Source organism: Pempheris klunzingeri, chromosome 6 (assembly GCF_042242105.1).
Source record: "Pempheris klunzingeri isolate RE-2024b chromosome 6, fPemKlu1.hap1, whole genome shotgun sequence".
Taxonomy (NCBI): domain Eukaryota; kingdom Metazoa; phylum Chordata; class Actinopteri; order Acropomatiformes; family Pempheridae; genus Pempheris; species Pempheris klunzingeri.
The window spans coordinates 29373784-29396380 of record NC_092017.1 but is presented as its reverse complement, the minus strand read 5'-3'; the positions used below and the strand labels follow the sequence as shown (position 1 = coordinate 29396380).

At 48.3% G+C, this 22597-nt stretch overlaps 2 protein-coding genes across 3 annotated transcripts in view; one reads left to right on the top strand and one right to left on the bottom strand.

The window, feature by feature from the left end:
- The window catches only part of kiaa1614 (KIAA1614 ortholog), an 8548-nt gene extending 5731 nt beyond the window's left edge, over nucleotides 1-2817 (bottom strand). Inside the window, exons 1-2 of the mRNA XM_070832983.1 lie at nucleotides 2618-2817; nucleotides 1474-2231 (exon numbers count right to left, since the gene is read on the bottom strand). Of these exons, the coding sequence (XP_070689084.1) occupies nucleotides 1474-2231; nucleotides 2618-2685 (826 nt within the window). The 5' untranslated portion in view covers nucleotides 2686-2817. The remainder of the gene's footprint in view (nucleotides 1-1473; nucleotides 2232-2617) is intronic.
- A 2256-nt stretch (nucleotides 2818-5073) lies between these two features.
- Nucleotides 5074-22597, top strand: wdr18 (WD repeat domain 18). 2 transcript variants are annotated; one of them, XM_070831808.1, is made up of 10 exons: nucleotides 5074-5315; nucleotides 6264-6374; nucleotides 8763-8896; nucleotides 9755-9896; nucleotides 13307-13450; nucleotides 14375-14439; nucleotides 15013-15137; nucleotides 19300-19463; nucleotides 21860-21928; nucleotides 22183-22597. In XM_070831808.1, exons 1-10 carry the CDS (start codon nucleotides 5106-5108, stop codon nucleotides 22309-22311), a joined length of 1293 nt encoding a protein of 430 aa, XP_070687909.1. In that variant the 5' UTR covers nucleotides 5074-5105; the 3' UTR covers nucleotides 22312-22597. The 2 variants fall into 2 exon arrangements, with proteins under 2 accessions (XP_070687909.1, XP_070687908.1); XM_070831807.1 differs by having other exon boundaries at nucleotides 19300-19475.

The window sequence follows — 22597 nt, the reverse complement described above, 5'->3', positions numbered from 1 at the left end:
TTCAGGGCATGTTCAGGGCGTGTTCAAGAGTGTGTGTTCAGGGCGCGTTCAAGAGTGTGTGTTCAGGGCGCGTTCAGGAGTGTGTGTTCAGGGCGCGTTCAAGAGTGTGTGTTCAGGGCGCGTTCAAGAGTGTGTGTTCAGGGCGCGTTCAGGAGTGTGTGTTCAGGGCGCGTTCAGGAGTGTGTGTTCAGGGCGCGTTCAAGAGTGTGTGTTCAGGGCGCGTTCAGGAGTGTGTGTTCAGGGCGCGTTCAGGAGTGTGTGTTCAGGGCGCGTTCAAGAGTGTGTGTTCAGGGTGCGTTCAAGAGTGTGTGTTCAGGGTGCGTTCAAGAGTGTGTGTTCAGGGTGCGTTCAGGAGTGTGTGTTCAGGGTGCGTTCAAGAGTGTGTGTTCAGGGCGCGTTCAAGAGTGTGTGTTCAGGGCGCGTTCAAGAGTGTGTGTTCAGGGCATGTTCAGGGCGTGTTCAAGAGTGTGTGTTCAGGGCGCGTTCAAGAGTGTGTGTTCAGGGCGCGTTCAGGAGTGTGTGTTCAGGGCGCGTTCAAGAGTGTGTGTTCAGGGCGCGTTCAAGAGTGTGTGTTCAGGGCGTGTTCAAGAGTGTGTGTTCAGGGCGTGTTCAGGGCGTGTTCAAGAGTGTGTGTTCAGGGCGTGTTCAGGGCGTGTTCAGGAGTGTGTGTTCAGGGCATGTTCAGGGCGTGTTCAAGAGTGTGTGTTCAGGGCGCGTTCAAGAGTGTGTGTTCAGGGCGCGTTCAGGAGTGTGTGTTCAGGGCGCGTTCAGGAGTGTGTGTTCAGGGCGCGTTCAAGAGTGTGTGTTCAGGGCGCGTTCAAGAGTGTGTGTTCAGGGCGTGTTCAAGAGTGTGTGTTCAGGGCGTGTTCAGGGCGTGTTCAAGAGTGTGTGTTCAGGGCGTGTTCAGGGCGTGTTCAGGAGTGTGTGTTCAGGGCGTGTTCAAGAGTGTGTGTTCAGGGCATCACGCTAGCGCTCTGCTTTGTCTCAGCATGGCATCAGATGGACTCAGTCAAGTCACTGCAGCAAAGCATCATGGGACATTAAAGCTGCCAAACTAAACACTGGTTATAAACCTGACGGGACGGCAGCAGATGTTCATCCTCCTGGTTAGCGAACTGTTAACGACCCAGCGGGACCCGCCCACTAGTGACCACAAAGCTCCTGCGAGCCTCCGTGTGGACGGACCAGAAACTCAGGAGCCTCAGGTCACATGGTCACCTCTGACACGACGGCCTCAGGTCACATGGTCAGCTTAAATCACACTGAAGAAGGCAGCGCTGGTTTACAGGTGTGGTAGCTGGAGCTCCGACCATGATGTCACCATAAACACAGTCATGTGACCACACACACACACTGTGACCGCACACACACTCGGTGACCACACACACACACACACACACACAGATATGTGTATACATACATATGACATGTTACCTCATGTATGTTGATGCTCTGGCAGGTAAATGTTCTCACCTGTTGTCTCTGGGTCCCCTCCCTCCTGGTCCTGGTCCTGATCCTGATCCTGGTCCTGGTCCTGGTCCTGGTCCTGCTTCAGACTCCACTCTGCCTTTGTGCAGTTGGGAGGCCAGGGGGAAGGGCCTGTCTGGGTGGGCGTGATCAGCTGGTCGGGGGCGTAGGGGTTGATTGGCAGGCCCGTGGCGGATGCGTCCTGATGGAGCGTCACCGGGTTTACTTTAAGTTCCACCTGATTGGTCCTCACATGGTTGTTAGGGACCCGCCCTGCCCCGCCCCTTCCCCCACTGGTCTCAGCATGTGTGACAGAGCCGATGTAGGTCTCTCTGATTGGCTCGGTCCGCAAGTCGAGGCGGGGCCTGTATAGACTCCGCCCCCGGTCGTCAGGTACAGGTGGGTGTAGACGGAGGTTCAGGTTGACTCCGCCTCCTGAAACTGTCCCACAGGACTCACACTGACCTGCCCCCCCCGATGGCGTCCGTCCTCTCTGCCGTCTGTGAGCAACGCCCCCCACCCTCGCCGCTGCCGTGCCGTTAACATATAGGTTCAGGTCTGGTTTGGAGACCAGGACACCTGTCCCCCTCTGCCCCGCCCGCCTCGTCTGCCACTGTCGCTCCAGGTAGCGAGACTCCGCCTCCATCTCTGTCTCATCCTCAAATCGCAGACGGCGAGCTGGAGACGCCGCAGGGGGGCGTCCTGATAAAGAGACAGCCCCTTCTGACCTCACCTGGACGACAGGATTCAGCCCGACCCCCGACCTGCGAACAGACCGTAGGTAAGGTGAGTCTGGGTCACATGACATCCACAGAGTGTGTGTGTGTGTGTACTCACAGAGTGTGTGTGTGTGTGTGTGTGTGTGTACTCACAGAGTGTGTGTACTCAGAGTGTGTGTGTGTGTGTACTCACAGAGTGTGTGTGTGTGTGTGTGTGTGTGTGTACTCACAGAGTGTGTGTACTCAGAGTGTGTGTGTGTGTGTACTCACAGAGTGTGTGTGTGTGTGTGTGTACTCACAGAGTGTGTGTACTCAGAGTGTGTGTGTGTGTGTACTCACAGAGTGTGTGTGTGTGTACTCAGAGTGTGTGTGTGTGTGTACTCACAGAGTGTGTGTGTGTGTACTCACAGAGTGTGTGTGTGTGTACTCACAGAGTGTGTGTGTCGGGGGTCAGCAGGTTGTGGTCTCCTCTCAGAGGAATGCAGCAGCGACGCTTCATACGAGCTCCGTTCTCAAACTGTTGCTGCCGCGGCAACCGAGCAGACACAAAGAGACAGAACACACACACACACACACACACATACACACACACACACACAGTGTGGGGGAGGGAGAGATGACATCAGCAGCTATGATTGGTCGTTGGGACAGGGGAAGGAGGATTAAACTGAGCAGCTTGTCAGGACGAATTAACCTGACGAGACTCAGACTGTTTACATCAGCACTCACTGTCTGTGTGTGTGTGTGTGTGTGTGTGCAGCTGATGTGGTAACTTTGTGATTACAGACAGTAAATTGGAGTCAGTGAACACAACATCTAGTCCCCTGAGATTCATTTATCTCTCTCTCTCACACACACACAGGCCAACAGGTTAACAAACTACAGGTCAATGAATGAGGTGGACGTGACACCTGGAGGACCAGCAGACTGTGACTTCCTGTCCGACACCTGAGGCGGAGCTCAAACAGCGCGGCTCAGTTTCTCCTGTCATTACATGTCAGAGGAAAATAAAGTTTTACTGTTTTATTTTCCAGGACGTGTGAAACAACTCGAGCCAAGCTCTGCTTTCACAGACTTTGTGTTTAGTCAGGATGTTCTGTTTCCATTACCGTCCACGGATAATTCAGAGAAAAGGCCTGCGAATACTTTGGATAAACAGCTGATCGGCAGTTTGAACACCATCACAGAACTCCCAGTTTTCTTGTGCTTTGGGGACTTTCAGTAGTTGGTGCGTAACACATGGACATTTCTACATTTGAGAAGTTGACTTTCTGTAGCCGTCGGGCCAGACCGGTGTTCTGAGGACGGGAATTGTTTGTTGTGAAAATGGTAATCTTTGAATAGTGAAGTCACATTTGAGGAAAATGTTTGGGAAGTGTCTCTGGGAATATGATACAACAGGTTATTATTGATCAGGAAGGATTTGAACCCATTCATAAAGCCAATGAGCTGCCAGATAGATCCTCTGAGGGACTCGACCCAGAGAGCGACCACGACTTAAGTCTGTTTGTGTTTTAGTTTTAGTCTTTAGTTTTATGTTTGCCCAAATATTTGACGCTGGGTTTTATAGAGATGTTACGTGCTTCTGTTAAATGACATTAACTCTCATTTATTCACATTTAGCTTTCAGCCAGAGGCTTTTGGAAAAATTCTGAAATGATTGTAATATCGTGGTACTTTGGTTAGCTGGGTTAGGGTTAGGATTAGCTTCATAAAGATGGGTTAGGGTTAGCTTCATAAAGATGGGTTAGGGTTAGCTTCATACAGATGGGTTAGGGTTAGCTTCATAAAGATGGGTTAGGGTTAGCTTCATACAGATGGGGCTAGGGTTAGGGTTAGCTTCATACAGATGGGTTAGGGTTAGCTTCATAAAGATGGGTTAGGGTTAGCTTCATAAAGATGGGTTAGGGTTAGGGTTAGCTTCATAAAGATGGGTTAGGGTTAGCTTCATAAAGATGGGTTAGGGTTAGCTTCATACAGATTGGTTAGGGTTAGGGTTAGCTTCATACAGATGGGTTAGGGTTAGCTTCATAAAGATGGGTTAGGGTTAGCTTCATAAAGATGGGTTAGGGTTAGGGTTAGCTTCATAAAGATGGGTTAGGGTTAGCTTCATAAAGATGGGTTAGGGTTAGCTTCATAAAGATGGGTTAGGGTTAGGGTTAGCTTCATAAAGATGGGTTAGGGTTAGCTTCATACAGATGGGTTAGGGTTAGCTTCATAAAGATGGGTTAGGGTTAGCTTCATAAAGATGGGTTAGGGTTAGCTTCATACAGATGGGGCTAGGGTTAGCTTCATAAAGATGGGTTAGGGTTAGGGTTAGGGTTAGCTTCATAAAGATGCTCCCATCGTCTGCTAACTGCCTGATTACTACTGATTTCCCAAATACATTTAGTGGAGCGATGTTAGGATTCTTATCAAAGATAGAAAGCGTTTCTGTGGCAACTGTAAAGACAAATGGGGGGTTGGGCAGCTTTGTTTAACTCCTCCTTTGAATCAGGGAGAAGGAGCCTGAGCTGCTCGTGTTGTCATAAATAAATGTAAGCATTGTAATAAAAGCAGGTGTTTAATGGAATGAAATGCTTGATAAAAGTCAAGAAATAAAATAAAACCACATCAAATGATAATATTTAGGATCTAAAAGATCTGACCTGACCGAGGTCTGACCTGACCGAGACCACAGACGACCGCAGGTGTGCTCTGGCTCCGTCGATGGCTCACGCAGACTCGTTTGATGGAGAACACGTGAGTTTTGGATGGATGTTGGAAAAGCAGCAGGTGGCGCCAAAGCTCAAAGGAGGAGAAGACTAAAACATCGGTGCTCCTACAGCTCCCACAATGCACCTGGCCCAGGAAATGACGTACAGTCCCGGCAGCAGATTGCCGGTTTCCCCGCGCGTGCTGTGTTGTGGCGGAGCCAACATGGCGGCTCCTCTGGAGGTGATAGTGAGCAGCGACTCGGGCTCTCAGCTGTGGAACAGCACCGTGTTCGACCTGCACAGCGGCTCCAGCCTGCTGTCCTACCGGGGGGGCAACAGCTCCGCCAGGACGCTGAGCGTCCTCAGCGGCCAGTTCCTGCTGTCCGCCCAGCTGGGCAAGAACTTCATCAACGTGTGGGAGATCCAGAGGAAGGTACGGGCTGCGGGTACACCTGAAGACACGTGAACAAAGCAGAGCACACCTGCTGCATTCCGCCTCTAATACCTGAGGAAGAATGAGGAGCAGCTCCTCAACACACACGGACAAAACCCAACCAAACTCCTTTCAAACGTCTGTCATTTCAAACGTGGCTCATTCCTCTAAGACCAAATGTGAGACTCCGGCACCAACCAGTCGGACCTGCTGGTAAATTCGGCAGATGAAACATCCACCAAACTTCGTTTAACTTTGTTAAAATTCATCTGTTGTGCTGAAATCGGTTCAGCTCGCGGCCGCCGTCCACCGTGTGTCCTGGAGCCTCGGACCCGGGGAGCCTCGGACCCGGGGAGCCTCGGACTCGGGGAGCCTCGGACCCGGGGAGCCTCGGACTCGGGGAGCCTCGGACTCGGGGAGCCTCGGACCCGCGGACATGCTGCTGCTGCTGCTGCTGCTTTTTATCAATCTCAATCTCAATTCTGCTTTTCTTCAACTTTCACTTTCGAGTTTAACGCAATTCTTCATTTTCAATCAAACGAAGGGTTAGTGGAGCTCATTTAGAAGGAAGGTTCAGATCACGTGTTCCTGACTGTCTGTAGCAGTACTGACTGTAGCAGTACTGACTGTAGTACTGTGTGCAGTACTGTCTGTAGCAGTACTGACTGTAGCAGTACTGACTGTAGTACTGTGTGCAGTACTGTCTGTAGCAGTACTGACTGTAGCAGTACTGACTATCAGTACTGACTGCAGTACTGACTGTATCAGTACTGACTATCACTACTGACTGTAGTACTGACTATCAGTACTGACTGTAGTACTGTCTGTAGCAGTACTGACTGTAGTATTGACTATCAGTACTGACTGTATCAGTACTGACTGTAGTACTGTGTGCAATACTGACTGTAGTACTGTACTGAGCTCTGGGTCATGTGACTTCTGTTCTAGGACCAGCTCCAGCAGAAGATCGTGTGTCCAGGTGTCGTCACCTGTCTGACCGCCGCACCTAACGGACTCTTCCTCACTGCCGCCGTTGCCGAGGCCGTTTACCTGTGGGAGGTCAGTCTTCCTCCTCCTCGACGTGTGTTATGGTTCATCACCAGGTTTTGTACAGGGAACAGTTGACTCTTTAAGGTCTCATGCTGCAAAGAAACGACATCCTGATAGTTTGACAACCTTTTTGCCACATTTTTATAAAAGATCCACCCAGCCAGCCTCAGAACCACAAACTAACAGCAGCTCAGAGCTTCAGAGAGTTCAAGTAGCAGAAACATCTGAACATCAGCTGTTCAGAGTGAATCAGACCTTCATGGTGGAACTGCTGCAAAGAAGAAGAAGAGAGCTGAATGGACATTAGACCAGTGGAGATCTGGACTTTGGTCTGATGAGGGGGGTTAGGCTTAAGAAGCGGGGTATGATGGTGTGGGGGGGGCTCTGCTGGTCCCACTGCTGGTGATTTATTTCAAATTAAAGGCACACCGAAGCAGCAGGGCTTCCACAGCGTCCTGCAGCCACATGCCGTCCCATCTGGTCTGAGCTCAGTGGGAAACTCCTCCTCCAGGACCAGGAAGGAGACTGATGGAGTGCTGCGTCACATGACCGGGCCTCCACAGTCACCTGACCTAAACCCACCTGAGATGGTTTGGGAGGAGTTGGATCTCAGAGTGAAGGAAACGTGTGGAGAACCATCCAGGTGACCTGATGGAGCTGATGGAGAGTGAAGCTGTGATTCAATTTTCAATTCAATTCAATTCAATTTATTTGTATAGCCCAATATCACAACAGAGTGTCTCACAGTGCTTTACAAAGTTCACTGAAATAAACAAGTGTAAGCGAACAAACAATCTAATAAAGAGTCCAGCAGTCGATGAGGCCAATGGATCAGTCCGGTGGATCAGTCCGAGGCATCACCTGCCCTTTATGACCCTCCTTCTTCGGGAAGGAAAAACTCAAAAAACCCAGTGGGAAAAGAGAAACCTCCGGGAGCACCACAGTGAAGGAGAGATCCAGCTCCCAAGGACGGACAGGCTGGAGCCTTGGACAGACCCACATCCATTGGCTGATGGAGAACCACATCAGCGGGGCCAGGACCAGGATCCATAGGAACCAGAGAACCACATCAGCAGAACCAGGACCAGGATCCATAGGAACCAGGGAACCACATCAGCGGGACCGGGACCAGGACCCACAGGAACCAGAGAACCACATCAGCAGGGCCAGGACCAGGATCCATAGGAACCAGGGAACCACATCAGCAGGACCAGGACCAGGATCCACAGGATCCACAGGAACCTGAGAGATGAGAAAGAACAGAAACGCTCCGGGGAAGATAGCAAGTTAGAGGCAGACATTTGGCTGACATGAGACATAATGATGGAGAGGAAGAGGAGGAGAGAGAATAGAGGAGCTCAGTGCACCATAGGAGTCCCCCGGCAGTCTGAGCCTATAGCAGCATAACTAGGGGCTGGTCTAAGGCATCTAATATATGCCTTGTCAAAAATGGAAGGTTTTTAGTCTACTCTTAGATGTAGAGAGGGTGGCTGCCCCCCGAACCCAAACTGGAAGGAGGTTCCACAGGAGAGGAGCCTGATAGCTGAAGGCTCTGCCTCCTGAACTACTTTTGGAGACTTTAGGAACCACCAGTAGGCCTGCAGTCTGGGAGCACAGTGCTCTAGTGGGGTAGTACGGTACTATAAGCTTTTTAAGATATGATGGGGCCTGAACATTAAGAGCCTTGTAGGTGAGGAGAAGGATTTTAAACTCTATTCTAGATTTTACTGGAAGCCAATGAAGAGAAGCCAGTACAGGAGAAAGATGGTCTCTTCTTTTAGTTCTGGTCAGAACACGAGCAGCAGCGTTCTGGACCAGCTGGAGAGTCTTTAAGGACTTATTGGGGCAGCCTGATAATAAAGAGTTACAATAGTCCAACCTAGAAGTGACAAATGCATGGACCAATTTTTCTGCATCATCAGTGGATATGATGGGCCTGATTTTAGCAATATTACGTAGATGGAAAAAGGCAGTTCTAGAAATCTGTTTAATGTGGGAGTTAAAGGACAAATCCTGATCAAATAAGACTCCCAGATTCCTCACAGTGGAGCTGGAGGCCACAGTGATGCCATCCAGAGCAGTTAAGGTAGTGGAAAAGCTGTCTCTGAGGTGTCTGGGGCCGAGCAAAATAACTTCAGTTTTATCTGAATTTGATCTGAATGTGATCACAGCAAACGGAGGCTGATTTAAAGAATCTAAAATATAAGACTTATTCTGCTTGTTTAACACTTTTCTGTTTGCTGTATAATTCCAGTTCCTTCATAGTTTGATGTCTGCGGTATTAATGTAGAAAATATAATAAAGAAAAACCCTCGTGCCAAGTGGGTATCAGGTGTGACCTCTGTGTCCTCCTCTGTGATTGGCTCAGGTATAACGTCTCTTGTCTGATTGGTTTAGGTGTCCACAGGTAAGCTGCTGTGTGTCCTCAGCCGTCACTATCAGGACGTCACCTGTCTGAAGTTCACAGATGACAGCAGCCATTTTGTTTCTGGGGGGAAAGACAACCTGGCTCTGGTGTGGAGTCTCAGCAGGTAACACACACACACACACACACACACCTACACCTACACCTACACCTGGGCTGACCCTAACTGGGAGGGGGCACCGTCTGCCCTGTCATGTGACCATGTGGAGCTGAGCTCCGTCATGTGATCAGGTCAGCAGCTCAGAGAGAAGCGTGACACCTGAGTACAGCTAACCTAACTGTATTAGGCAGGTACACACCTGACGGTCGCCGTGGGAAACGAGAGGCCACGGCTACTGGATACTGCAGGACGACAAAGACAAACACCTGCTCAGTGATCACCTGGTCACACCTGACAAAAATCCATGGCCCAATCGCTTTCTTGTTTTAATCTAAGTAAAACAAACGGCAGCAATATGGAGCTGGTCCAGAGTGTGATCCTGGTCCAGAGTGTGATCCTGGTCCAGAGTGTGATCCTGGTCCAGAGTGTGATCCTGGTCCAGAGTGTGATCCTGGTCCAGAATTAGACTGTTGTGAGCTGCCTCATCTGGTGCTGTGATGTCAGTCAGCTGCAGAGGATGATGGGAAACCTGAGCTGAATGTTAAACATGTTGTCAGATGTTTGTCTGCAGCTCAGAAATAAAACATGTTTCATCTTCATCATTCTGACGTCTTCCTCCCAGCAGCGTCTGATGTGGGCTCAGTGTGGAGAAAAATATCTCCACAATATCAGAAAAATATCTCAAAATATCAGAAAAATATCAGGTTTGAGTTTCTTTGCGTTTCTATTTGTCTTACTTGCTTCTTTTTCTTCTCTGAGAAAAACGTCAAACACACAAACCAACATCCAGTTCACTAACGGAGGATTCCCACTGTGTGTGTGTGTGTGTGTGTGTGTGTGTGTGTGTGTGTGTGTGTGTTTCAGTGTGATTCAGCTGGATTTAAACCACACCCCCGAGCCGCGTCACATCCTGTCTCGTCACTCTCTACCAATCACAGACTTGCACTGTGGCCTGATGGGAGCTCAGGCCAGAGTCACCACCGCCTCCTTAGACCAAACTGTCAAGGTAAGACTCAGGTGATAACAGGTAGAGGTGCTGACAGCTGCACAGGTACGACAGGTAGAGGTGCTGACAGCTGCACAGGTACGACAGGTAGAGGTGCTGACAGCTGCACAGGTACGACAAGTACGACAGGTAGAGGTGCTTACAGCTGCACAGGTACGACAGGTAGAGGTGCTGACAGCTGCACAGGTACGACAGGTAGAGGTGCTGACAGCTGCACAGGTACGACAGGTAGAGGTGCTGACAGCTGCACAGGTACGACAGGTAGAGGTGCTGACAGCTGCACAGGTACGACAGGTAGAGGTGCTGACAGCTGCACAGGTACGACAAGTCTAACTGAAGTTCGGTGAACATAAATTGGAAGAAAATCAACAGCAGAGAAAACTGAGCATGATACTATCAGATGAGATCAACCATCTGAGACCTCACCTGAGCTGTTTTCTGACAGGTGTGTTCTACACACACACACACACACACTGTGTGTGTCAGATAAAAGTGTTCAGTGTATAAACTGAGGAGACTAACGTTTTTCTGATTCCACATAATTTTCACCCTGAAACTTTCGACCTGTTTGTTTCTCTTTAAAAGTCTGTACAGAGTGACAGCTACACCTGTAGACGGGTACGCTGGGCTCACGGTCAGTAAGCTACACCTGTAGACGGGTACGCTGGGCTCACGGTCAGTAAGCTACACCTGTAGACGGGTACGCTGGGCTCACGGTCAGTAAGCTACACCTGTAGACGGGTACGCTGGGCTCACGGTCAGTAAGCTACACCTGTAGACGGGTACGCTGGGCTCACGGTCAGTAAGCTACACCTGTAGACGGGTATGCTAGCCGTCAGGAGTTGCTGTTTGACTACAGCTGTTCTGTCTGGTCTCCTCTTTAGCCATGTTTAGACATACCTGGACCTTGTGACCTGGTTACCTGAAGCATGGTGCATTGTGGGAGAGCAGCTGGTTCCTGCTGTTAGAGTTCAGATGAGAATGTGGTGTTTTGTGAATGAGGGTTGGTTTGTTGTTTCCGTCTGGGAGGAAGCAGACGAGTGTTTGTGCCTCTGAATCAGACTGTGATGAAATAAACAGGACGAACGAAGACATGAAACATGTCTTTGTGTTTTCAGGGCGTCGCTGAACAGGAAGCGAATTAATCCGAGTGCCGATAAATCCTCCCCGGGGCTCTAAACTGGTGGATGCTCGTCATGTCCTCTGTCTGGTGTCTGATTGGTTGCTTGCCCTGCAGGGACAGACGCTCACACCCTCCTTTAGAAAACCCTTTCTATTAAACTGCTGCTTCTATTAATAGAATCCGTTTGGTTCAGAATCAGGTCTCTGCTGCTCTTCATCGTCCAGTTTGGTCCTGATTCTGGTTTCAGTCTGACGTCGGATGTGAACTCTGTGTCCTAATGAGATACGTGTGTGTGTGTGTGTGTGTGTGTGTATAGGTGTGTATATATACAGTACAGGCCAAAAGTTTGGACACACCTCATTCAATGCGTTTTCTTTATTTTCATGACTATTTACATTGTAGATTCTCACTGAAGGCATCAAAACTATGAATGAACACATGTGGAATTATGTACTTAACAAAAAAGTGTGAAATAACTCTAAATATGTCTTACATTTTAGCTTCCTCAAAGTAGCCACCCTTTGCTCTGATTACTGCTTTGCACACTCTTGGCATTCTCTTGATGAGCTTCAAGAGGTAGTCACCTGAAATGGTTTTCCAACAGTCTTAAAGGAGTTCCAAGAGATGCTTAGCACTTGTTGGCCCTTTTGCCTTCACTCTGTGGTCCAGCTCACCCCAAACCATCTCGATTGGGTTCAGGTCCGGTGACTGTGGAGGCCAGGTCATCTGGCGCAGCACTCCATCACTCTCCTTCTTGGTCAAATAGCCCTTACACAGCCTGGAGGTGTGTTTGGGGTCATTGTCCTGTTGAAAAATAAATGATGGTCCAACTAAACACAAACCGGATGGGATGGCATGTCGCTGCAGGATGCTGTGGTAGCCATGCTGGTTCAGTATGCCTTCAATTTTGAATAAATCCCCAACAGTGTCACCAGCAAAGCACCCCCACACCATCACACCTCCTCCTCCATGCTTCACGGTGGGAACCAGGCATGTAGAATCCATCCGTTCACCTTTTCTGCGTCGCACAAAGACGCAGCGGTTGGAACCAAAGATCTCAAATTTGGACTCATCAGACCAAAGCACAGATTTCCACTGGTCTAATGTCCATTCCTTGTGTTTCTTGGCCCAAACAAATCTCTTCTGCTTGTTGCCTCTCCTTAGCACTGGTTTCCTAGCAGCTATTTGACCATGAAGGCCTGATTCGCACAGTCTCCTCTTAACAGTTGTTCTAGAGATGTGTCTGCTGCTAGAGCTCTGTGTGGCATTCATCTGGTCTCTAATCTGAGCTGCTGTTAACTTGCGATTTCTGAGGCTGGTGACTCGGATGAACTTATCCTCAGCAGCAGAGGTGACTCTTGGTCTTCCTTTCCTGGGGCGGTCCTCATGTGAGCCAGCTTCGTTGTAGCACTTGATGGTTTTTGCGACTGCACTTGGGGACACATTCAAAGTTTTTGCAGTTTTCCAGACTGACTGACCTTCATTTCTTAAAGTAATGATGGCCACTCGTTTCTCTTTACTTAGCTGATTGGTTCTTGCCATAATATGAATTCTAACAGTTGTCCAATAGGGCTGTCGGCTGTGTATCAACCTGACTTCTGCACAACACAACTGATGGTCCCAACCCCATTAATAAGGCAAGAAATTCCACTAAGTAACCCTGACAAGGCACACCTGTGAAATGAAAACCATTTCAGGTGACTACCTCTTGAAGCTCATCAAGAGTGTGCAAAGCAGTAATCAGAGCAAAGGGTGGCTACTTTGAAGAAACTAGAATATAAGACATGTTTTCAGTTATTTCACACTTTTTTGTTAAGTACATAATTCCACGTGTTCATTCATAGTTTTGATGCCTTCAGTAAATAGTCATGAAAATAAAGAAAACGTGTGTGTGTGTGTGTGTCATAATAACAGATGGAGGAGAGGTGTTGAACACGAGCCGGAGCGTCGCTGCTTATCATCCTTTAAATTATCAGATTTTTAAGTGGAGTCTGGAACAGAAGCAGCGTCTGTGTTCTGCAGAGCCAGCAGCTCTGACCGCAGCTCAGTCCAAACCTTCATCACTTCATCCTCCTCCTCCCTCTGGCCCCCCAGTTTACATTCAGACCATCAGATCAGTTATTTATTATTGAGTTAGCTGCACATCATCTCAGGTCTTGTACTAATGTGACCCTCTGCTGTCAGCGGACACGCTAAACGTCTCCTGGCGGTTAAAATAAAACTGATGTCAGCGCTGCTGAAAACGCTGGCCGCCATCTTTAACTTGTCTCTCTGTCCATGTGTCCAGGTGTGGGAGTTGTCCTCAGGTGAGCTGCTGCTGTCCGTTCTGTTTGACGTTGAGATCATGTCTGTGACCTTTGACCCCTGTGAGTACTTCCTGTTTTGTGGAGGCAGTGACGGAAACATTTTCCAGGTGTCTCTGTGCAGCCAGGTGAGTCTCTCCTCATCTAACATCTTTTGTCTAACCAAAGTACCGTCCTACCCCCAGAAACTACATCTAAAAAAACTACACCCAACCCCCCAAAACTTCACCCGCTGCCACTTTTAACTGATATTAGTCGTGTTATTATTCATTTATTAGTTAATGTACTTCCTGTTAGTAATGTAGTCACTATTATCATGGGCGGTGTTTGCTGTGCTGTCACATCGACCCACCCAATACAACACAGAAATCAGTTTGTGGTCAGATGAATGTGTTGTCGGACTGTTCAGTCCTGATTGTTTGGACCACTCAGTTGTTCGTTTTGTTGGGTTCAGATCAGTGAATCAGTCATCGGTGTATCTGCTGCACCTCAGGTGACCCCACTCGGTCCATTCAGCTTGTTCGGTTCAGTTTGTTCAATTCTCTGAGGTCCAGATTGTTCTGTTTGGTCCAGACCGGTTTCTGCTGCCCCTCAGGAGAAAGCGGCGCCGTGAGCAGTGGAGCTGCAGACGATCCTGTCTGATCTTTAGATAAATGCAGAGTGTTCCTGACGTCTCTTCATTCTTTTGTCTCCATCTTTTCTTCTCTCTGACTCAACGCTGTTCTTTCTTTTCACAGTAGATTTACATTTGAAAGCTTCACCGAGTTAATCCCCTAAACAGACTGTAGAGCTTGTTCTCCATAAACACCCCCCTGCCCCCTCAGCTGAAGCAGCTCGAACTACAAACAGGCCTCAGACTGAAGAGACTCTGTCTTCATCTGAAAATGAAAACGTTTAAATTCAGTACAGACTCTAAACATCAGAGAGCTGTTATATCAGATATGATGTCACGATAGGAACTGCTCCAGGTGTTCTCAATTAGTAACCAATCAGAACGGAGCATCAGCTTGACGCTGGAGAGGAACCTGAGCTGTTTGTGTTTTTACCTGCAGAGTCTCAGTCGGGATAAATCCTTCCAGTCCGACTGCGACGGGAACCAGGTGTTCAAAGGACACAGGTGAGACTGTTGTCCAATCAGATCCAACCTTTAAACTGTATTGTCTCAATAGTCACATGACCCGACACCAGAAGGCTGACAGGCAGGCTGGCTGGATTGGACAGAAGAATCAAGTCTGAATGTGTGAGAAAGAACTTGCTATCTCTCTGATTTCTGTGGCTCAAAGATAGAGTGGGTCGTCCCTCAATCAGAAGGTCAGAGTTCGATCCCCAGCTCCTATGAGTCAGCTTGTCGAAGTGTCCTTGGAGACACTGAACCTGAACCTGCTCCAGGAGCAACTTCAGTGTGTGAAAGAACAGTTTACTCCAACTCAGATTCCTCCTGTGTGAATGATGTGTGAATGAGCAAATGAGTGTGATGGAAAAGCGCTTTGAGAAGTCGAAGTGACTAGAAATGCGCTGTACAAATACAGACCATTTAATGTCACAAGAAGTAAATCCACATTTAGTTTCGGCGTCAGGTTCAGCATGTGAACTCAGGTCGACCAATAGGAATCAATCCTGACCGTGCTGACCTTTAACATCACAGGACCTGAGAGGAAACACTTTAATCTGCTTTCCTCGTGTCTCTCAGGAACTTGGTGACGTGTCTCTCTGTGTCGATGGATGGGACTCTCTTACTCTCAGGGTCACATGACGAGACGGTTCGACTGTGGGACATTCAGAGCAAACAGAGCATCCGCTGCCTGGCCCACAAAGGTAAGCTACGCCTTCTCACCATGACATCATCAGTAGAAAGAAGGAAGGTTTGCCTCAACCCAAACCACCTCAGCTGACCTGGTCTAGGGTCTGGTCCAGGTGGACTGGGTGGTTGGGGGTCTGGACCAGGTGGTAGGGGGTCTAGACCGGCTTTGTGGTCCTCTGTGTTCGGACTGATCCTCGTCTTCTGCTGGTTCACTAACAAGCATCGGACCCTCTGTTCCTCGTCTCTTCTTCCTCTCCGACTCGTCGGCAGCGGCAGTAGCACTGCAGCTGACGAGAACAGGAGGAGGTGGAGGAAGAGGAGGAGGAGTCCCGCTGTGATCATGATTGGCACTTTGTAATTAACCAAATCCTCTGTGTGATGAAGACTCGTCACTTCAAACGGACCATCAGATGATAATCCCCCCTCCGGCTGGACAGACGCATCCGCCCACCACCCGCCTTCATCACGTTCTTGACTGTCCTCCTGTCGCCGCCGCCCTGGCTCACAAAAACCAGCCTGATGATGAAATGCCTGATCCGCCATGACGGCAGCACTGCTCTCGGTGACAAAGGTCGGCCCAGAGTTTAGTCCTGCATTTATTCTGAAAGCACAACCCGGACATGAGCAGCTTAGATGGATTCATCCTTTAATGTTCATTTAGTCACCGCTGTGGAGTTCTCCGTCACATCACATGATCTTCATGAGGTCATGACCTTGCCGCCATGAAAGAGTCCTTAATCATCCTACTCTGCTGATGAAGATCATGCCAAGTGAAAGCTCCGGGGCAGAGAACCCGTTTGTGTGAAATCAAAGGATTTGACAGCCTGAAACAGACGGCGAGTTTCCTCGCAGACGAGCTCAGACTGAAGCTGCTGATGACCTGTGACCCCGAGACAGAACTTTAATGTCCTGTTTGATGTTCAAAGGGCAGTCCAGTTTTTTCTCCTCTAGCCTCCTGATCGATGAAGGTCAGTGCGCTGATTTATTCAGTTTAACATCAGCTTACAGTAAAAACATAAACACCTTCCCAGGTTGTCTGCTTTTGTTTCGTTAAAAATGTATCTGGTTCTTTGTGGACTGAAGAAACTTCTATTGGTTCAGAGTCCTGATCAGAGGTCCAGCTGACCCTAACCCTCCAGGAGTCCTCGGGGGCAGGTTAGGTCTCAGTCCTGTCCTCTGTTTCTCTCCGGCTGGTTACCTGGGAGGTCATCGTTTGGTATTGTTCCTCGTCCTCGTGTCTTTGTCCAACTTGTCGTCCAACTGCAGCTTAATATTTTATTCAGAATCGTCTGATTTTCTTCAGCCTCATCCGTGTGACTGCAGCTCCACCATCAGGGCTCCACGTCCAATGTTCAGTCATGTCGTCCTCTCAGAAATGTTCCTGCAGACGCAGACCAGTCCTACAGAGACAGGGTTTTTACCTCCAGTGTGATTAGTGAAGCTGAACGCTGAGCGAGAAACATTGATGAAAAATGAATCATTAAAATAACAACTGGAGCCCAAATTCAGTTATTGATCTGCTGCTGGGACGTTAACTAGCTGATCATCTCTGATCACAGCTGAGCAACAGAGTTTCTTTTCCTCACAAACGAAGGTTCAAATGTTCAGACGCTGAACTTCATAGAAAACCTTCAAATACAGCAGCTGTTTCAGGAAGAAACTTAAACCACTGGAGTTTGGACTGATTCCAGACTCAGCTGGTCTGAAACTTTCAACATCATTCAGCCAAGATTAATTTTAGGTATTAAACTTTAATGGCGTCTGTCTGCAGTCTGTGATTTTAACCTGTGAAAAAGTGAATAAGAAATGCTTGAAAACATCGACCAGGATCAAATGAGCTGAAGTGTCTGTGTCGGATCTCCTGGTTCTGCGGACTCGGTCCAGGGTGGATCAGCATGCAGAACATGAAGGGTTAAAAGGCTCAGCTCACCAATGAATAACTAACTGAGAGTGAAGCGGCGGCGAGACACGCCTGATCAGGGTTCAGTGGCATGTTTGACGTTGTGCTCTGTCGGCCTGATCTGACCCGTTTCCGTCAGTATGTAAATGAGTTTGTCAGTGCATTCGTCAATAAGCGTGATGCTGCTCCTCCGCTCATTACTGCAAACATCCTGCTGCTCCTGAGTGGCTTGTCATCTTAAATTGATCCTCGAGGTAATCTGAGGAAAATTAATTTGAAAAGTCCCCAGACAGGAAGTTGGAGTGACAGCAGGCCGAGGCCCGCAGGAGGACGGGTTTGTGCTGCGGAGTTTTATGGTCGATTGAAGGCTGCTGCTCTCAGTAAATCCACTCCCACGTGTTGTGTTTCTTGCTGTGGATTTGGAGCTTTTGTTGGCGTGAAATGAGTCTGGCAGCGCGGCACCTCTGCGACTGATTTACTGATTGAAGGCGGCACAGAGACGCTCACAGTCTTTGTGGTTTCCCTCTGAAAAGCTGGAAATGAAGAGTTGTTTCTGGTGAAGAATGAAAATGTTTTTTCAGGCTGAACGGGGTAGGGTTGAGGAGTCCTGTGACGGGGTAGGGTTGAGGAGTCCTGTGACGGGGTAGGGTTGAGGAGTCCTGTGACGGGGTAGGGTTGAGGAGTCCTGTGACGGGGTACGGTTGAGGAGTCCTGTGACGGGGTAGGAGTTCAGACGTAAAACGTGATGAAAGTTTGATGGTCAGATTTTCACTCAGCCTTCAGCTCATCTCTGTATGTCACTGCTAACCCTAACGTTGGGCTACATAAGTCCCAAGGATGAACCATCACCAGGCCACAGATGAAGGAACTATGGAGTCTTCCAAACTTAATAACAGACACATTATTTGTGATCCAGTGACCCATTTGGACGTCCTCTCATCAGCAGGGTGACTCTCAGTGACTCCTGACAAACTATATTAAGTCCAACGGTACAAAAACCACTTGATTAAACTGGGTTGAAAGGTTGGAGAGGCATTCAGGGACACATAACAATGTTGTAGATCAGTTTGGACTGAGAAGAACGAGTCCTATCCATCCCAATCAGAGTTTAGAGAGCTGCTATGCAGCGCTGGGATGATTTACTGTGTGTTTGTAGACAACTGACAGTAATGGACCAATCAGAGATCAGCTGTCGGGTTCAAGAGTTGAAGAGTCCCATAAAAGAATAAAATGAAGGACTACTGCCGCTTTCAGAGGAGAGTTATTGTTGACTTGGAGGCTGAAAACATTAACTTCATTATGAAACATAAACACAGAGGAGGAGGACAGTAAGGGATGTCTTGAAGACCAAAGCATTATCCGACATCAAAGCAGATTAAAGAGCCATGACGAAAAACACGGGCCACAGAGAGACTTTAGCAGCCATCACACACCAGGATGGTCTGAACACTGGCACCCGTTCACTGTGAGCACTAGTAAAATCAAAGGATTTCTGATTGAGGTCTGGCCTTGACTGACCTTCAGAGGAAACTGAACCACATTTAGCTTCACTGATTCAAACTGCTAACGTCTGATTCTCTGATGGTTTTAGTGAATCTGACATGTCCGCTTGAGTGAAGAGAATCTGAGTTTTACTGTCAGTTTTGTGTCAAACCTCTGATGGTTCATAGGAAGCGTTCAGGCCTGTGAACTGAAGTGTTATATCTCCTCGATCCTGTCAGTCGTGCTCTCTGCTGCAGCTTCCAGGTTATTTCAGGTTACAAAAAGAAGAAATTCATCCTTCCTCACTTTGATCTGCCCTTTGGTGCCTTCAGGCTCCGTCCTCATCCTCATTCAGCTGATGTCACAGCTCAGCTGACAGCTCATTGGTCTGTTTGAGTGCAGCAGCAGGAAGTTCAAGAGGAGACAGAAACTTCAAAGAGCCTTTGACTGATGTTGCCTTTCTGCTGCTGTGTGTTGATGACGATGTAGATTTAGTTTTCGTTGTGTTTCTGCTGTTGATTGGTGGATATGTGGACTTGCATTGATTTTCATTGTTTTTATTGTTATTGACTTTGTGGACTCTGGGATGAGGCTGAGAGTGAATAATTGATTAATCAAAAACATTCTGAGCAGGTTAATCAATAATACACAGCGAATGGTTGCGATAGACCCATCCACAGGAGTGATGAATTATGGTTGTTGTAGTCCTGAGACATACCGTCTCCACGGTTACAGCAGAACCTGAGTCCTGAACCTGTAAGTCCTCTGACTTCACTTCCTGTCTTTGTGTCCAGGTCCGGTGACAAACGCCGTCATCATGGCAGCTCCTGCTAACATGTTCCAGCCCGACAGTCGGCCTGCCGTCCCTCTGCCACGCTTCAGCCGACACCTGCACGCCTCAGAGGCTGACAGTAGCGAATCGGGAGACGTGTGCATCCGACTCGGACTCTACACGCAGGTGAGTCTGCAGGTGAAATGGAGGAAATGCTCCACATGTGAAACATGACCCTACAGACATGTTGAATCCTTCAGAGTAACTTCCTCCTCCAGATGAAGTCATCATCTGTGACGTCCCTCCAGAATAAAGCTCCAGAAATCAGCTCAGAAACCAGAGAAAACAGAGGCTGCCTGTTTTTAAGGTTCCTTCAGTCTCTCAGTGATCCACTGATAGCGGTCTGAACATCCAGGGGTTCATCCTCTGCAGACAGGAGCTGCTATCTGAACATCCAGGGGTTCGTCCTATGCGGACAGGAGCTGCTGTCTGAACATCCAGGGGTTCATCCTCTGCGGACAGGAGCTGCTGTCTGAACATCCAGGGGTTCATCCTATGCGGACAGGAGCTGCTGTCTGAACATCCAGGGGTTCATCCTCTGCGGACAGGAGCTGCTGTCTGAACATCCAGGGGTTCATCCTATGCGGACAGGAGCTGCTGTCTGAACATCCAGGGGTTCATCCTATGCGGATAGGAGCTGCTGTCTGAACATCCAGGGGTTCATCCTCTGCGGACAGGAGCTGCTGTCTGAACATCCAGGGGTTCATCCTCTGCGGACAGGAGCTACTGTCTGAACATCCAGGGGTTCATCCTATGCGGACAGGAGCTGCTGTCTGAACATCCAGGGGTTCATCCTATGCGGACAGGAGCTGCTGTCTGAACATCCAGGGGTTCATCCTCTGCGGACAGGAGCTGCTGTCTGAACATCCAGGGGTTCGTCCTATGCGGACAGGAGCTGCTGTCTGAACATCCAGGGGTTCGTCCTATGCGGACAGGAGCTGCTGTCTGAACATCCAGGGGTTCGTCCTATGCGGATAGGAGCTGCTGTCTGAACATCCAGGGGTTCGTCCTATGCGGACAGGAGCTGCTGTCTGAACATCCAGGGGTTCGTTCTCTGCGGACAGGAGCTACTGTCTGCTGGTTCGTCCTCTGCGGACAGGAGCTGCTGTCTGCTGGTTCGTCCTCTGCGGACAGGAGCTGATAGCACTTCACACTGATGATTTGATTTGAATGGAGACATTTTTTGATCCATCAATTAAAATTGAGAGAGTTTGATTTTTGGACCAATGTAAGAAATTTGGTGGGTTCATGAATCTCTTCAAGACGATCTTGCAGCGATGACCTAAACCTAACAGGAAGTCAGACATATTAGATTTTCCGTGCATTTTTGGCGATTTACAGGGGACGTAAATGAACAAACTAGTCCGAGGGGGTTGAAACGATCGACTTCAAACCTGATCAGCTGGTAGAAAAGACATTAACGATGAAAAGTTATTAAAAGTCTCTACAAAACTTTAATTGCCCGTGCTCGTGGCGAGCTGTCAAACTTCAGTGTCTCGCCATGAAACAGAAAGTTATTCTAAGTTCAGTGTAGATTATCCAGTGTGTTTCACACTTCTCATGTTTTGTCAGAAAAGCCTCTAGGCCTTGCTGATGTTCAACAGTCCTTGTTCAAAGACGTTGCCATGGCAGCGTGGCGAATTTCGATCCTTCGCCATGAAGATTTCAAAGAGCTGTTACTCAACTGTAAGAGATCCTTTCTTTACCAAATCCAACACGTCTGAAGACATCTACAGAACAATTTTGAACTACACTCATTGTGCCACCTGGTGATGACAGGAAGTGATACGGTCTATTCTCTGAGTGTCCATCCCAGCAGGTTAACCACAGCCACTTCAAATTCAGTCTAAACATTCCCAAGATATGTATGATGCTAACTTATGAAGCTCTTGAGGTTTCGTCAAACGTGGTCACCGTTGCGACTCTGTTTTCGCCATGAAACAGGAAATTGCTGTATCTTCAGTGCACATTATCCAATCTGTTTCAAACTTGTCATGCTTAATAAGAGTCCCATCCTGAAAACATCTACATGCCAATTAGCGACCAGTCATTGTGCCACCTAGTGGGAACAGCAAGTAAAACGTCTGTGCCAATCATCATTTGATTTGCATGAAATTTTCACGCTGTAGTCAACACTTCATATGCTGAAATATAGGACGTGATTAGTGGCTGTTCTCTAGCGCCACAGAGGGGACACAGGAAGTGACGTGTAACTCCATGCACTGTCAAAAACCTGAGACGCATGGAAAGGTCACTATCCCATAACAGGACGCAGCCGGTGCACACCCCGACGTACATGAAAGTGCGAGGGCCCTTCAACGCTGCTTGCAGCTTTAATTTAATTAGAAATAAGGTTAGACCAAAAGAGACCCCAAAACCAAAATTTGCTTCAGAACATTATTTGTAAAATTCAATTTCATTCCTATTTTACTTTGAAATTAGACTCAAGACTTTAATTTTAAAGTGACAGACTGCAGATCTCCCATTTGTTTTATTTTGAAAAGGTCTTCCTGTGTTTTCAGGAGGAGGAGTCGTCATACCTGCAGAAAGCTGATAGGCTGAACTCGCTGATGAATGCGGTGACTGACAAGGTGAGAATCCTGGAACGTGACTCAGGAGCACGAGGGGCTGCAGTCGGATCAGGAGACGCTTTGTTTTAGTAAATCTGCAGCTGGTTTGAAGTTTCACACACAGAGGAATTAAACGTTTGGCTTCTTGAACATAACTCTTACGTGTGTGTGTGTGTGTGTGTGTGTGTGTGTGTGTGTGTGTGTGTGTGTGTGTGTGTGTGTGTGTGTGTGTGTGTGTGTGTGTGTGTGTGTGTGTGTGTGTGTGTGTGTTTCAGTCGGTGTTCGGCGACGGGGAGAACACGAAGGTTCGAGTCGCAGAGCTCGAAGAAGAAGTTCAGACTCTAAAGAAAGTCAACAAAGATCTGTACGACTTTTCCAGCCAGCTGCTCACCAAGCCCACATAGACACACACACACACACATAGACACACACACACACACACACACAAAGCAAGCCCACATAGACACACACACACACACACATAGACACACACACAAAGCAAGCCCCCATAGACACACACACACAGACAGACACACATAGACACACACATAGACACACACATAGACATAGACACACACACACACACACACACACAAAGCAAGCCCACATAGACACACACTGTTTACACACCAAACACACAATCTGTGGTAATTTTTGTTGTGAGAAAATAAAAGTCTTGTTTTTGTAGAA

Excerpts from the sequence above, each read along its gene's own strand:
- wdr18 (XM_070831807.1), top strand. The coding sequence starts at position 5,106 with ATGGCGGCTCCTCTGGAGGTGATAGTGAGCAGCGACTCGGGCTCTCAG. Across the intron at positions 5,316-6,263 it reads TGTGGGAGATCCAGAGGAAG|GACCAGCTCCAGCAGAAGAT; the intron begins GTACGGGCTGCG and ends CTTCTGTTCTAG. Across the intron at positions 8,897-9,754 it reads CTGGTGTGGAGTCTCAGCAG|TGTGATTCAGCTGGATTTAA; the intron begins GTAACACACACA and ends TGTGTGTTTCAG.